The following is a 15,477-nucleotide window of genomic DNA, read 5'->3' as shown; positions in this document are numbered from 1 at the left end:
GAGATGTTACAGTCACCTGGAGATGTTAGAAATCTGCCTTATAGTTTGAGTGGCCAAAGACTCTCCAGGGATCACAGCTGGAGAACTGAAGAAATTAGTTCAGTCTTAATGATCAGAAGACCTAAAAAAATAAACAAAAAGTAAAAAAAAGTATAAAAAATTCATACTGGAATTTCAAATGGGACTGGCTTCTATGATCAGATGGAACTAAATAAAAAATGCTTTTTGGCATACACAGTATAGGCTTCAAGGGATCCACAGGAATAAGAAGTACCCCATGTCCTGGTTAAATATACTGCCAGATCTTTAATGATGTAGATCTATTTTTCTGCTGGACATCTTATTCAGATCAGAGGTTGCAAAAAGTATTGGAGACACGACAAACATTTGTTTCGAGATTATAGAAAATCAAAGCATACATACAGAGATGTTTTGCGGATTTAACCACTTCTGAATAATAAATTCTAGCTTTATTGAATATTTCAATTAAAAATAAGCAGTCTCGGGTCAGATAATATGTGAAAACTCATTAAGGGTCAGATGTGCAGTTCCGGTGTAGGTTTAGATGTCATGTTATTCAGGGGATCTTTGGATGGAATTTGATCATAAAATCATTGTCTTCTGTTCTTGTACAGATCTGTGAGTTCTTTAAAAGTAATTTAATTCATTTTCTTATGTGTCTTATTCTCTCTGGCAGACTGATGAAGAGGTGGCTGGAAATGCAGAGGCGACTGGAGAAAGTGAGTGCAGTATCTCTCAACTGATCTTTGTGTAGTGTATTTGTGTGTGGGTTTATTCATTGTTATACTGTTGATAGAAGAACAAATACACTCTTAAAAAAAGGTGCTTCAAAAGGTTCCTCATGCGATGCCATGGAAGAACCATTTTTGGTTCCACAAAGAACCATTCAGTCAAAGGTTCTTTAAAGAACCATCTCTTTCTTACCTTTTCATAATCTGAAGAACCTTATTTCACCACAAAGAACCTTTAGTGAAACAGAAAGGTTCTTCAGATGTTAAAGGTTCTTTATGGAACCATTTAGACAAAAATGTTCTTCTATGGCATCGTGAAGCACCTTTATTTTTAAAAGTGTATATGCTTGTTGATGCAGTTCTGAAAATTTGGGAAATACACAATTAAGAATATATAAATAGTCTCACCAGACTTAAATTCGTGGTCTTGGGGTGGGGTGTCCGGACACAGGACAAACGCAAAAAACAATTTAGAAAACCATAATACTGAATCATAGAAAATGTGAAAAAACTGCCATTATAGTCACAATACAAATCAAAGGTTTCATAGAAAGAGAATGATGTGCGCCAAATGAGTCGCTGTAGAAATCGAATACATTAATGGTTGCAGACGAAATAGCTCAACAGCCAACGCAAATATAATGACCTGAAATAAAACATCATGCTTTAAAGCAGAGTGGCTTGATTAAGTGGTGGAACTAGCAAATGATGGGCACAGAACAGTAACAAAATGCAGAGACATTTATAATTACACACAGGTGTAGTAGTGTGCAAACTCTACTGCATGGGGATGTTTAGATAACTGTAAAAGAATTCACGTTTTTTGAAAATATGTATTGAAAATATTTGTTTTTTATATATTATATTATATTATATTATATTATATTATATTATATTATATTATATTAAATTATAATAAATAATTTACCTTAAAAAGGGAATTCATGAACAATAATTGCTTCCTTGTTTCATATTATATTATATTATATTATATTATATTATATTATATTATATTATATTATATTATATTATTATATTATATTATATTATATATTATATTATAAAGAACTGAGCTGTTCTACGTGAGATTTTTTTTTTTAAATTTAATATAATTTTTTAAGTAACTCAGGACTGTAAAAAAAATTCTCAAGTAACCTCAAAAGTGAATCTTTTAGTTGCATCAAGGGTCAAATCAAATATAAATAGTCCGTTAAAGTTAAAAGTTACACACTTGTGTGGAGTACAGGTCTGGTATAAAGAATGTTTCTGCTCAGGTGGCTGAAACGTCTGCACAACAGAGACCATTTTTACTCAACAAGAAAGAAAATTAGAGAGAACATTGCATATCAGTAACTATTTTGTGTGAAATCACCTTTGAAATTCAATCTTAATGTTGAGTTGTGGAATTTGAGTTGTAAATTCAGGTCTCAACGTTTAGGTGGCACAATTCGGGCTGAAAAATGTGGCACAAAGTTTGAATTTGCCACAAAAAAACTTTCAAATTTCAAAATATAGTTTCGTTTGCACAATTTTTTTTTTTAGCAATTTCTAAGAAATTCTGACTTTAATGGCACCAAATTACACCAAATCCTCCTGTCAAGACCATAAACTTAATGACTTTTTTTTTAAAAAATCAAAACTGGGTATAACCATTCTTATGCATAACCACTGACTGTCATGATAATTTCTCTTGGCACTGATAAAAAAAAAGAACAATGATTGTATTTTACTATAATGCATTTGTTATTGGTATCCCTATATTTCATTATTTATTTTTTTTCCCAGTTTTGTCATTAATTTCCACCATTAACTGTACCGCATGTCATTACAAAGCTATATTTTGACATGGTAAAGTTGATTATCTGATTGTAATTTCTTTTTCAATATGCCACCAGGTTTTCCTGTGGAGACCAAGAAATCAAAGGTCATCTTTGTGATTGGTATGTTAGCTGACAATACTGCATTATCACATTATACAATAATTTCATTGCACATTGTTTTCATTATAGACAAACACTCAAAGCAATGTTTTATTGTGCCTACATTTCTCCCAGAAGAACAGGTCAGTGAACTGAACTAAAAGCCAAGCTTTACATCTCTCTTTGGTAAAAAGAGACGTGAAGAAATCAATTAGGGGGTCCTTTGAAAGGAACCTGGTGGAAACAGTTTGTGCGCCTGTCCTCTGTCATGCAAGCAGTTTGAAACAGTAGATAGGCTTGTAATTTTGGTTTGGATATGATGGACAGATCTGAGATTGATAGCTTGAGTGAATTACACTCTCGAATGCACTTGACCACCCTAACTGACACGTTAAAAACTTATTGAAAGCTTTATCAACACTGTATCTGCACTGTAGTACCTGTCCAGAAAAAGAATTAGATTAGACTTAATAGCCAGACTCAGGGCGCCTTTAAAAGCATTTCTTTCTTTTTTTACCCAGACGTCTAGAATAGAGAGATTCAGAGTAGCTTGACAGGGTAAAAGCACAATTTTCTGGTTTTTGAGCTCACAGGTGTATAAAACAATGTGTCCACAATGGAGGGGCGTGGAGAATGGGATAAATCCAAGCCTGTTTGAAGTGCTCACATGTAAAGGATTGAGAAACAAACAGAAACTGGGTAGGATTGCTAGATAATGCATTGTGATCCGTAGTGATTCAAAATTCATTTTATCAGGAGAAAAATCTGAGAAGAGAAACACCTGAACAAATATCTCTATTTGTTCTCCATTGTATCTCAGTGCAGTTTAGAAGAAACAGCTTTAGAGATGCTAAAAAGATTGTTTTATTATTGTGGGCAAATATCATATAACCCATCCATTTAATCTTGATATCAGTTTGACATCAAATATTAGTCAAGACTTGCTGTAACATCATATTAAACTCAGTTTGGATTTCAGTTTCTTCCAGTGGTAATTGTTGAAAATAGGAAGTTAATCCCACACTGAAATTTGTTTAATGTGTAAGTAGGCCAATATGTTTGTCAAGTTTTTGGCTTCAGCTTGATTTGCATATTTGACCTGTTTTTTGACATCAATTTTCATGTCTTTTCAACATTAATTGCCCACTTGGAAGATATCTACAACTGGATCAAAACAATATGTTAATTTCTTTGGTTTAATATAGACTGTTTAACAAGATAATTAAAAAATAATTACAATTTGTGCGCCATCATTTTTACTCTACCTCCTGTGTCTAGTGCTGTTTGGTTATGCTGTATTTGTGTGCCGAGGACAGTCCACAGATACTGTGTAAATCAGCAACTGTTGCCATTACACTCTTATAACGGTGGCTGTTTTAGAAAGAGCAAAATGCAGGTTTCAATATCCAGTTTCAATAAACATTTTATTTGAAGGAAACCCAAGCAAAATGAGATTAACAGAATAGGGAAAAACAGAACCAAAATTAACATGCACACACAAAACATACAGGGGCCTGTTTCAGTAAGGAGGCTCAACCAACTCTGAGTTGAAACTTGAACTCTGAGTTGACTTACAGTGAGATGGGAAACACTGAGTTCTTAATCACTGTTATAATATCAAATGTAAAAATTGGCAGAATGGTAAATTATTTAAGTAATATTACTTTTCATGGTATCATACAGGCAAAATAAAAAATAAAAAAGCAGCTAAACAAGAAGTATAAAAACATAATTCAATCAAGGTAAAGCTTTAAGCATAACTGGTTCATGAGTGTAGGCTACATGACTTTGCAAACATTTGACATATTAAATAAATATAATTCGGTGTATATTTCAGTGAGTAGCAGCTTTTTCCACATAGTCTAATGCTCTTTTCACATAATTAAATGTTCTCTTATCCACACTGTTGCATTTCCTAATTAGAGTAATAAAATTAATATTTGACTGCTACTCAGCCAACAGCAAAAAGGCTTGCAAAAATAATGAAGAACAGCTAAAGAGGAGATGGCCACAATACTAAGTATTGGAGGAATATTAAAATCCAACAGGAAAAAATAATAACTGTTGCTTTTGTATTTGTAGGAAATAAAGATGACCAAATAAATTTAACAGCTGTGGTGGTGGTTACAGACTGTCATATATCTCGAACTTCCCTTCCATCTGTTATTCTTCCATTCCATACAGTAATCAACTTCATTTTTGATGGGTTTGTGCTTAGGAAACTACACAAATATTATAAGAAAGTGCGAAACACACTTTTCTTGCTGCTCTGCATACAACGACCTTACTAATGTGCTCTGCATCCCTGATGTTACATAGAAAATGATCATTTAAAAATGGTACCGCTCAAATAAATATGCATGTGGATATGGCAAAAAAATAAATAAATAAATAAATACTTCAAATAAATAAATCAAAATAATCCTCTCTCGATCTAAATGTAACTCCCTACGAATTAATGTAGCCTTCTCATCTACAGGATTCTGTATAAAAGGACATGCTGTTTATGTCACTTTCAGAGTGTCTGCATAATGAAAATATGTGCACTGAATGAATGTACCATCACTGGAAAAAAAAATGCTTTTCTTGCTTAGTATTTTTGTCTTCTTGTTTCCAGTCAGCATATCTAAAGATTCTTAAATAAAGATGCATTTTCTACATAAGAAAAATGACATAAGGTATTTAGTCTTTTAAGTGTATTTTTATCATTTTGCAAATTATCTGCCAGTGGGGTAAGAAAAATAATCTTGTTTACATTTGCATTAATATTATTTTTCTTGTTTTAAGTAAAATACATATGGGGAAAATATTTATTTGATCCCCTGCTGATTTTGTAAGTTTGCCCACTTACGAAGAAATTAAGGGTCTGCTATTTTATGGTAGGTTTATTTTAACATATAGAGACAGAATACAAACCAAAAAAATACAGAAAAAAACACACATTATATAAAGGTTAGAAATTCGTTTGCATTTTAGTGAGTGAAATAAGTATTTGATCCCCAATCAAAACATGACTTAGTTCTTGGTGTAGAAACCCTTGCTGGCAAGCACAGAGGTACAACTAGTTGGTCACTAGGTTTGCACACATCTCAGGAAGGATTTTGGGCCACTACTCTTTTTAGATCCTCTCTAAATCCTTAAGGTTTCTTGGCTGTTATTTGACAACTCGAAGTTTCAACTCCCTCCACAGATTTTCTATAGGATTGAGGTCTGGAGACTGGCTAGGCCCCTCCATGATCTTAATGTGCTTCTTCTTGAGCCACTCTGTTTTGGGACATTGTAGTCCTTGAAGACTTATCCATGACCCATCTTCTCTGGCTGAGCGAAGGAGGTTCTTGTCCAAGATTTTACAGTACATGGCCCCATCCATTTGCCCCTCAATGCAGTGAATTCATCCTGTACCCTTAGCAGAAAAACAGCCCCAAAGCATAATGTTTCCACCTATGTGCTTGACTGTAGGGATAGTGTTCTTGGCGTCATAGTCAGAATTTCTCTCCCTCCAAATACGGCGAGTCAAGGTAATGCCAAAGAGCTCAATTTTGGTCTCATCTAACCACAGCACATTCTTCCAAGCTCTCTCTGAATCATTTAGATGTTCACTGGCAAACTTTAAACAGGCCTGTACTTGTGTCTTCTTGAGCGGGTGACCTTGCGGGCACTCAAGGATTTCAGTCCAATGCGGCCTAGTGTGTTACCAGTGTTTTGCTTGGTGACTGTGGTCCCAGCTGCCTTAAAGGGGTCATATGATGCTGCTAAAAAGAACATTATTTTGTGTATTTGGTGTAATGAAAAAAAACACATTATTTTCCACATACTGTACATTATTGTTTCCACTCTATGCCCCTTCTGAAACGTGTTGATTTTTACAAGGCTCATCGCTCTGAAAAGCGAGGTGTGCTGTGATTGGCCAGCTATCCAGCGTGTTGTGACTGGCCGTATGCCTCACGCGTTTGACAGAAATGTTACGCCTCTTAACATATAGTGATGCCTTTTCCGGCCGGAGTGATGAGACATGAACATAAAACCCATTATAAACATGATATAAACATGATTTCCAGTCGTGTCTTCTTTTGGAAGGCCAAACGAAGTAGTTTCGCTTTCTCAACGAAACAGCATCACACACCGTGGCCTTGAGTCAGCGGAGGCCGGAGGTCTAGAGTGAGCCGTGGCATCCGTACCTTGTGCTTGCGGCAACCTGAGCAGAGGCGGGTGGCTGATTCTATAAAGGAGCGTACCTTGTGCTTGCGGCAACCACATGTGATGACCCGGGCTGGACTCCCCTTCATCCACGGTGAAAGCCGATTCGGCGAGCCACAGTGCAAAGTTGATGTATTTCCTCAGCAACCAGCACAGATCAGCCCCAGGCTTGACGAAGCAGATATCGTCCTCTTTTGGAAGGCCAAACAAAGTAGTTTCGCTTTCACAGTGAAACACACAGCGTCTATACGACATGGCGGCGGCGGCAACAACAATACTACAACGAGAATAAAAGATACGCCTTCTTTCTTTGCGTGAACATCTGGGCGGTGTTGCAAATCTTCATACTTACTGATGTTGAGATGTGAGGGCGTGTTAGAATGAGCCGTTTCAGGGGGCGTGGACGAGTCTTAACTTTTATAAAGAATATCTCTTTGGATTTGAGACTTTACAGATTTGCAACTTTACAGACCTTCTTTATTCACTAAGAGCTTTTAACACTCCAAAGAGAAAGGAAAATTTGAAATCACATCATATGACCCCTTTAAGATAATTAACAAGCTCCTTCTGTGTAGTTTTGGGCTGATCCCTCACCTTTCTCATGATCATCCTTACCCCATGAGGGGAGATCTTGCACAGAGCTCCAGACCGATGTGATTGATGGTTATTTTGTATTCCTTCCATTTCCAAATAATCGCACCAACAGTTGTCTCCTTCTCACTAAGTTTCTTGCTGATGGTCTTATAGCCCATTCCAGCATTGTGCAGATCTACAATCTTGTCTCTGACATCCTTTTACAGCTCTTTGGTCTTGCCCATGGTGGTGGGAGAGGTTGGAATGGAAGATACAGATTGTGTGGACAGGTGTCTTTTATACACCTAACGAGCTGACATTAGGAGTAACTTCTTATAGTGGCAGGACTAATCTGTGTTCCACATGGGCACATAACCAGTCTGTGGGAGCCAGAATTCTAGCTGGTTGGTAGGGGATCAAATACTTATTTTACTAACTGAAATGCAAATCAATCTCTAACCTTTATTTAATGTTTTTTTTCTGGATTTTTTTGTTTTGGTATTCTGTCTCTATCCATGGGCATACTTACAAAATTCTAATAAATGTTTTCCCCGCTGTAATTTAGATTCCAAAATATACACTAAGAAATGCATTTTTTTGCAGCAGGAATGAATGAATGAGGTATTTAAACATTGCTTATGCTTTAAAAAGGTGGAGGAGACTGAAAGAAACTCTGGGTTTAACAAAGAAAACCTGCTCCCAACCATGTTACGTTCACAGAGTAAGTCACCATGGTAACTGACTCTGAGTAAAAGTTACCTCCCTTTCAGAAATGGGCTTGACTTACCCTGCTTTCTTGGGTTTGACAAACATTCCATTCTGAAATGGAAAACCCAGAGTTTCCCTCATTTCAGGGTTAACATACTCAGAGTTTTCACTTAACCTCCTTTCTGAAACGGGCCTCTGACCAAAAACAGGGGAAAACATTGGGATTTTAAATACACTGTGTAATGTCTCGGTTACATATTGTAACCCTCATTCCCTGAAGGAGAGAACGGTGACATCATATCGGTGACCGACGAATTGGGAATCTCGCCAGAGAGACCAATCTACTTTGAGTGTAAAATAAACGAGCCAATGCACATTGGCATGCGATGATTGCATCCAGCTCCGAACCCAGCCCTCTACCGGTTCTCAGGGATTCATCGAGTGAGGGCCTGGCGCCGGATGTTCTGCCACGTCTGGCTGCCGAGGGGATGGAGGAGCTCGACAGGGTCTACAATACAGACTCTCTGGAGCGGTCTTAGCAAGCCAACACTTAACCAAGGCCTCTTTGTGCTTCTACCCGTTTGATGTGAGAACACAGGAGGATACTGGTTCAACACGAAGGCTATAGAACCTAGCGAACATGTTGGGGGTTGTGCAGGTCCCCTACCCTCTTGATGGAGGCCAATGCAACCAGGAGCCGAGTCTTTATTGAAAGAAACTTTAGCTTGACTGACTGCAAAGGCTTAAATGGGACCTGCTGTAGTGCTTCGAGAACCAGAGACAGGTCCAAAGAAGGTATAGAGGGAGTTCAAGGAGGGTTTAACCTTCACGCCCCCTAAGGAATCTGATGACCAGGTCATGCTTCCCCACCAATTTTCCCCTCCACGGGGTTGTGGTTAGTGGAAATAGCAGCGACTTAAATTAACCCTCTGAAGTCGATTAATGCATATACGCGTTATGAGGCATTTTCTCCTGATGACCCCGAAAAGAACTTGAATTACATTTTCAGTTTTGATCGTACAGATAAGAGCAATACATCAATCGAATCTGTAAAGGGTCTACTTTTTTTGTATACAGACATAATAACAACAAAACTTTGTGCACTTATAAAATAAAGATAACAAACAAGGTGTGCTGTCTGCAGCCTTTGTCTGCGCTGATCTTCATTTACAAACGCGTCATTAAAATGAACCGTAACTCAGTGAATACTCAACGAAGAGACATGAGAGAGATATCTATAGAAAGCCTGACATGTCTACTTTTAAAGTGAGCAAGTGCTGCCGAAAACAAATATTCTGTGATAAAGTAATCCATATGAAAACAACGCAATGTCCGTTTTTCATGTCTCCCTTCATTATCTTATAATGCGACCATGCCCCCGTGCTGAACGCGCTATTCAGATTATAATGTTTCACTGAAGCGCGCAGCTTGAATACGCCCACACAACAGAAGACAACGCAGCAAGACTGTTCTTCAAGTTTTTTTTATTTTACTGTTTGCTTCACGATGAGAGGAATAAGACATAATTCACCCCAAAAAGATGTGATGTGGTTGAGGATTTGAGATTTGGATTTCCTCAGAAAAAAAAAGAATGAAGCACTTTATTCAGCAGAGATCATAAACATGAGTAAGTCTCTTTTTATTTATTTATATACTTGTACTAGTTTTCACATAACGTGTAAACATTTTACTAGTAAGACTTTTTCCAAACTATAATTCCTGACTAAATGTATAATCAAGTGAAGTATTGTGAAGTTTGAATAACAATATACACTACTATACCATTCAAAAGCTTGATGTAAATAATATAAATGTAACTGTAACAAATGTAACAAACAATGCTGTTCTTTCAATTTATCCCACCTAAAAAACCTGAAAAAATATATTCTCAGCTCTTTTCAACATTAATAATAATAATAATAATAACAATAAATGTTTTTTTGTAGAAAATAAGATTGTTAAAAGGATTTCTGAAGGATTGTGTGACTGGAGTAATGATGCAAAAAATTCAGCTTTGAAAGTCAGCTTTGATTGTTCCTAATAAACTGTTTATCTGCACTCACAAGTTAATATTAAATTATGTTGTGGGATAATTAAATATATTCTAAATAAACTACAAACATAAAATTATATACATTTATTTTGTCCTCACATTCTTTCTTGTAATTCTTCCCTCTCAGTGACACAGCTGACTGAAAGGCTCATTATGCAGCTCATTATGTGGGTCTTTGTCTTCTCAGGTGTGAATCACACAAATATTCATGATAGTTGACACCTACTCGCATATGACTTTTACCAACAAAAAGTGTCTTAGAAAATTTTAATCAATATATTGTTTTCTGTAAGTGAGTAAACAAGATGATTTTCACATCATTTAGAAAGAAAAAATTCTAGGCTACAAGCTCCAGTTCTCAAAAGTCCTGGGAACCAATGTTCTGTGTGTTTTATTGCCTTATTCAAGTGATTTAACATTTTTAGGTTCTCACTAACCACGCATAACATTTTTTATTCTCAAAAACACAACCATGTACATACATGCTGCTCACATATTATTATAGCCCAGTTTGTGCTGATTACAGTGAGATTAGACTTTAGCCATTTAGATATTTATAAGAAACTGAAAAAAGCACAAATGTCAGGGCATGACAAAACTTCTCCAGGCCCCAAAAATACCCTTAGACTCCAGAGGGTTAAGGGTGGAGAGAGACAGCCTTCGCTCCAACCTTTGCTGCGAGAAGGATAGCAGGACTCTGATGGGACATCTTCGGGGGTCCTCTCAATGAGAAATTGCACCACAATCAGCACCTGCTCCTCATCCTCCCTGACTTTGCACAGTGTCTGTGTGAGAAGGCTCACTGGGGGAAACGCATATTTGCGTAGGCCCTGAGGCCATCTGTGTGCCAGTGCATCCATGCAGAGTGTTCCCTCGGTCAGCGAGTAGAACAGCTGGCAGTGAGAGGTTTCTGGAGAGGCAAACTGACTGCCTGATTGACTCTAAAAGGTCTCCAAATCAGCTAGACCGTCTCGGGATGGAGCTTCCATTCTCCAGGAAGCGTCGCTCATGACAGCTGATCAGCCGCACGGTTGAGCAGACCCAGAATGTGAATGGCACAAAGTGACCTGCTTCTGACTCCAAAGGAGGAGGTGGCAGGCGAGTTGTGACATGTGACACGAGTGCAGACCTTGTCAGTTGATGTACGCAATGGTCGCTGTGTTATCCGTACGTATCAGTACTTGGCTACCTTGTGAGCATCCTTTGTCGCTGTTCAAGGCAAGGCGCACTGCTAACAAGTCTAGGCAATTGATATGTAACTGCAGTTGAAGGCCCATCCACACCCCCAAGACTGCTTGCCCATTGTACATGGCACCACAGCCAGTGGTGGAGTCATCTGGGTGTACCACAGCATGCCTCAAGACTTGTTCTAGGGGCACTCCTGTCCGAAGAAATGCGAAGTCTGACCACAGGATAAAGTTTTGGTGGCAGGCCGGTGTGACTTGGACCCACTGAATGCCGTGCTGCCACACCCACCTCTGGACTGGCCATGGAACCAGTGCTGATTGGTCTTATATGAAACAGCCCTAGTGTCGTGACTGCCGCAGCAGCTGCCATATGCCCCAGGAGTATCTGAAATTGTTTCAGTGAACGAATTCAAACAGCTCAACACTGACTGAGCACATTCTTCTGTGAGGCATGCTGTCTGTTTGACGGAATCCAATTCCATACCAAGAAAAGAGATCCTCTGCATCGGGGAGAGTCTGCTCTTTTCCCAGTTGACCCAAAGCCCCAACAAGCTGAGGTGCCTGAGCACCAAGTCCCTGTGCTCGCACAACTGATCCCAAGACTTTGCTAGCTCTCTGTGCTAACTCTCCGTGCCCTCTTGAGACCCAGATATAGAGAAAATTGCTCTTTTGTCGAGATTTTGGGATTTTCCACCTGGTCCTCCTCTGGGAGAGGGAGTGGTGTGTTCACTACCTCCCTCCGGGAGCCTGGATGGGAGCGGCAGCTGCCCTGCAACCGGTTCCACAGGGGCACTTAGCTGGGTCTGCGGCTGCGGTGTGGGAGCAGGGATGGATGCAGAGCTCTTTCAGAACTTCTGGATAGTGACCACCCTTATGCAGGTCCTTCAGTGCTAGAGCCTGGTGGACCTGCAGAAACGCCATGGGGTGTAGGGCGGAGGCAGCCTCTCCACAGGTCGCATAAACACTGCCAGTCAGACCAGTCACGTACCTACAGATCTGGAAGGGAAGGGATGGTTTGCCCCGCCAGGTGGAGGCGGTACTAGGACACAACTGCATCGCTAATGACCACTCCACCGGGGGGATTTCCGTTTATCCCCTGGCTGCTGAGGGTGGTGAGGGAGGAGGAACTACCAGGCCGGTTCCTCCAACCTCATCCACAACCTGGTGAGCTCCTCATGCACCTCCAGGAAGAATGGCACCGGAGCGGGGCACTGAGAACCAGCGCGGGCAACCCCAAGAAACCAGTCATCCAACCTCGAGGGCTCGGGATGTGGTGGAGGTCTTCACTCGAGCCCTACCCTCTTGGTGGCCCGGGAAAGCGTAGCCATCATTCAAGCCTTGCTCACCCTCCAATGAGTGCAGCTGAATCTTCCTCTCCAAAGAGCTCCGGCTCACCCTCCAATGCAGCAATCAACATCCGATCGTTGGGAGGAGTCCCAAAGGATACGGCTGGTACGCTCCTTGTAGAGGGCCCAGCACTTACCTAAGGGAGCTCAAATGGTTGCGGAGCGCTAGAGGAATGACGGTCACTGGGAGGTTAGTTCCTCGGGGGATCACCACCACTGTGGTCCTCAGACCGCCCGAGCTACAGCCTGAAGTAGTCCTCCCCTTCTGCCAGGAAGAGAACTAGATCAAGGTAGAGGCACCGGGACTCCACCCCTTTCGAGGTAATGGAGCCTGGCCTGCAACTCCAAGATAACATTATATAAATACATTTTCATCAGATTAGATATTGTGTCTCTACTGTCTCGCATATCCACCATTTTTGTAGTTTTTTTTTTTGTTGTTGTTGTTGTTGTTGTTTTTTTTTTACACTTTTTGTTTGTGTTTGTAGTCTTAATCGTATCCTCATCCAACACATAATGGGTTGTGGGCAATATTCGCTTTTAAAATGTGCACAGATCTGCACTTTGAATTTCCACCGGAAATAGTAAACCATCCGGGTACCTTTGGAATACTTATTTCAACATGCTAGGATTTGGGACACACTGATTCTAATTTCGAATACTATTTAGGACGGATAGTATGCGAATTAGGACACAGCAAGGGACTAGACACAGGAAGTGAACACATAGACAAGGAGCAGTACTTCAAAACAAGAGTCCTAAACACAAAACAGGAACACACTCTTGACTTTAACAGTTGTCCTTGAGAGGCTGGCGATGCAGGACCTGCATGTTTTATTATCAATGTTTTATTAATGTTGTTCTGTAACTGTGCTTTATATACTATACTGTTCAATTTTTTTTTTTTTTTAAGAAATTACTACTTTGATTCGGTAAGGATGCATTAAGCTGATCAAAAGTGGCAGTAAAGACATTTATAACGTTACACAAGGTTCTCATTTAAAATAACATTCTATTCATCAGAAAGTTATTAATCCTGAAAAAAAGTAACATTTTCTACAAAGATATTAAGCATCACAACGATTTTCAACACTGATAAGCATAAGAAATGTTTCTTGATCACCAAATCAGCATATAAAAAGGGTTTCTGAAAGATCATGTGACATTTAAGACTGAAGTAATGATGCCGAAAATTTAGCCTTGCTGTCACAGGAATAAAATACATTTTAAAATATATTCAAATAAAAAGTTTTTTGTTGTTGTTGCTGTTTTTTTTAAATTTGGATGAAATTTCACAATATTAGTGTTTCACTGTATGTATGATCAAATAAATGCAGTCTTGGTGAGCATAAGAGGCTTCTTTTAAAGGGGTCATGAACTGCCTTTTTTATTATTTTGAACTGTTCTCTGAGGTCCACTCATAATGTTATCAAAGATTTGTACATCAAAAAACATCATTTAGAAGTAATAGGCTAATAGTCTTCTGTCCTGTTTTGACCCCCCTCATCAGACTCGGAAATAAATGCCCACTACTATGATTGGCTAACAGTTGTATATGTTTGACAGCCTACATCCTTCATAGAAGGACGCTGCTGTGATTTAGGTTAAAAAACACATAAATCAAGCGATCTGTAATAACAGACAAAGCAATAGGGACCACGTTATAAAAATAGTTACTAAAACACCATTACTGCCACATCAAATACAGACCCAACATAAACCTCAAAACACCGTCTTTAATTTTCAATCTTTCCGAAAACCCTGTGTTGAATTGTGCCTTGTTTGTAAACATATCCACAGTAAAATTAAGTGAACGAAACAAGTTCTTACTGACGCGATCTGGAACTTCATTCAAAATAAAGTTCATTCACTCTTTCTTAATGTTAGGTTCAGAAGGAAGGCGATGCAACAACTGTGTTTGTCCACAATTTGGCACTGCACAGCGTCTTGTCTTCAGAGCCATCTTTATCGTTTGGTTTCTGTGTAGACCTGCATTTTACTCTCTTGTTATTTACACTTCATGCGCTAATCAGTGGGCAGGGCTAAACAGGCAGTGATGTAGAAGTAGGCGTTGATCTTCTTTTGTGGAGGCGGGATTTAGCCTCACTATAATGTCATAAAGTAGCACATTCCACAACCTGTTGTTTTGGCAGACTGGTTTCAATATGAGCTGTTTTTAGACTAATGAGAAAGTTTTGAGTTCAAAAAATTAAAGGATATCATCATCATACAACAATTACCTCTTAAAATTCAAAAGATCAATTTAAATTTAACATCTCAAAAAATAACAACTTTAAAATCATAAAAATTCTTACCAACCCTAGTTAGAATTAGTGAAGTATGTTTCCACTCACTGTTTTTGTTTGCTTTGATGCTTGATTTATTTTTATTTTTTTATTTTTTCAATAGCATTATGCTTACCACATCCTCGTCATCAGTGTTATAGACAACAGCTGTTGGCTGTGTAGAAGATGTTAACCCTGGGAAAGTCTGCCTGTGGACTGTTTGGATAGATAAGGGCTGCCCTAAGCTGTGTGCAGAATCTTAATGAAAGCCTGTGGGAGTTCAGTCAGATGGCAGGGTTGGGGTGGGCCAGCGCATCATTTGAGGTACAGACCATAAGATATCTGCTGAAAATTCATCCCACATCTCCCAAGACAGTCAATTACTGAGGATCTGGCCCTTGTTCCCCACTATTTAGAACAATCTTTCCCATCCATTTTATTTACAGCTTTTCATTAT

At 38.9% G+C, this 15,477-nt stretch overlaps 1 protein-coding gene across 2 annotated transcripts in view; it reads left to right on the top strand.

Annotated features, from left to right (window-relative positions):
- LOC109083817 (adenylate kinase isoenzyme 5) overlaps positions 1-15,477 on the top strand; it is a 101,458-nt gene that overhangs the window by 79,089 nt on the left and 6,892 nt on the right. For both annotated transcript variants that reach the window (XM_042770887.1, XM_042770879.1), the window contains exons 9-10: positions 698-740; positions 2,648-2,692. In XM_042770887.1, coding sequence (XP_042626821.1) covers positions 698-740; positions 2,648-2,692 — 88 coding nt within the window. The remainder of the gene's footprint in view (positions 1-697; positions 741-2,647; positions 2,693-15,477) is intronic.

The sequence above is a fragment of the Cyprinus carpio genome, chromosome A2, assembly GCF_018340385.1.
Source record: "Cyprinus carpio isolate SPL01 chromosome A2, ASM1834038v1, whole genome shotgun sequence".
NCBI classification, from domain to species: Eukaryota; Metazoa; Chordata; class Actinopteri; order Cypriniformes; family Cyprinidae; genus Cyprinus; species Cyprinus carpio.
Note: the sequence above shows the minus strand (reverse complement) of the source record. Positions and strands in the feature narration are given on the sequence as shown.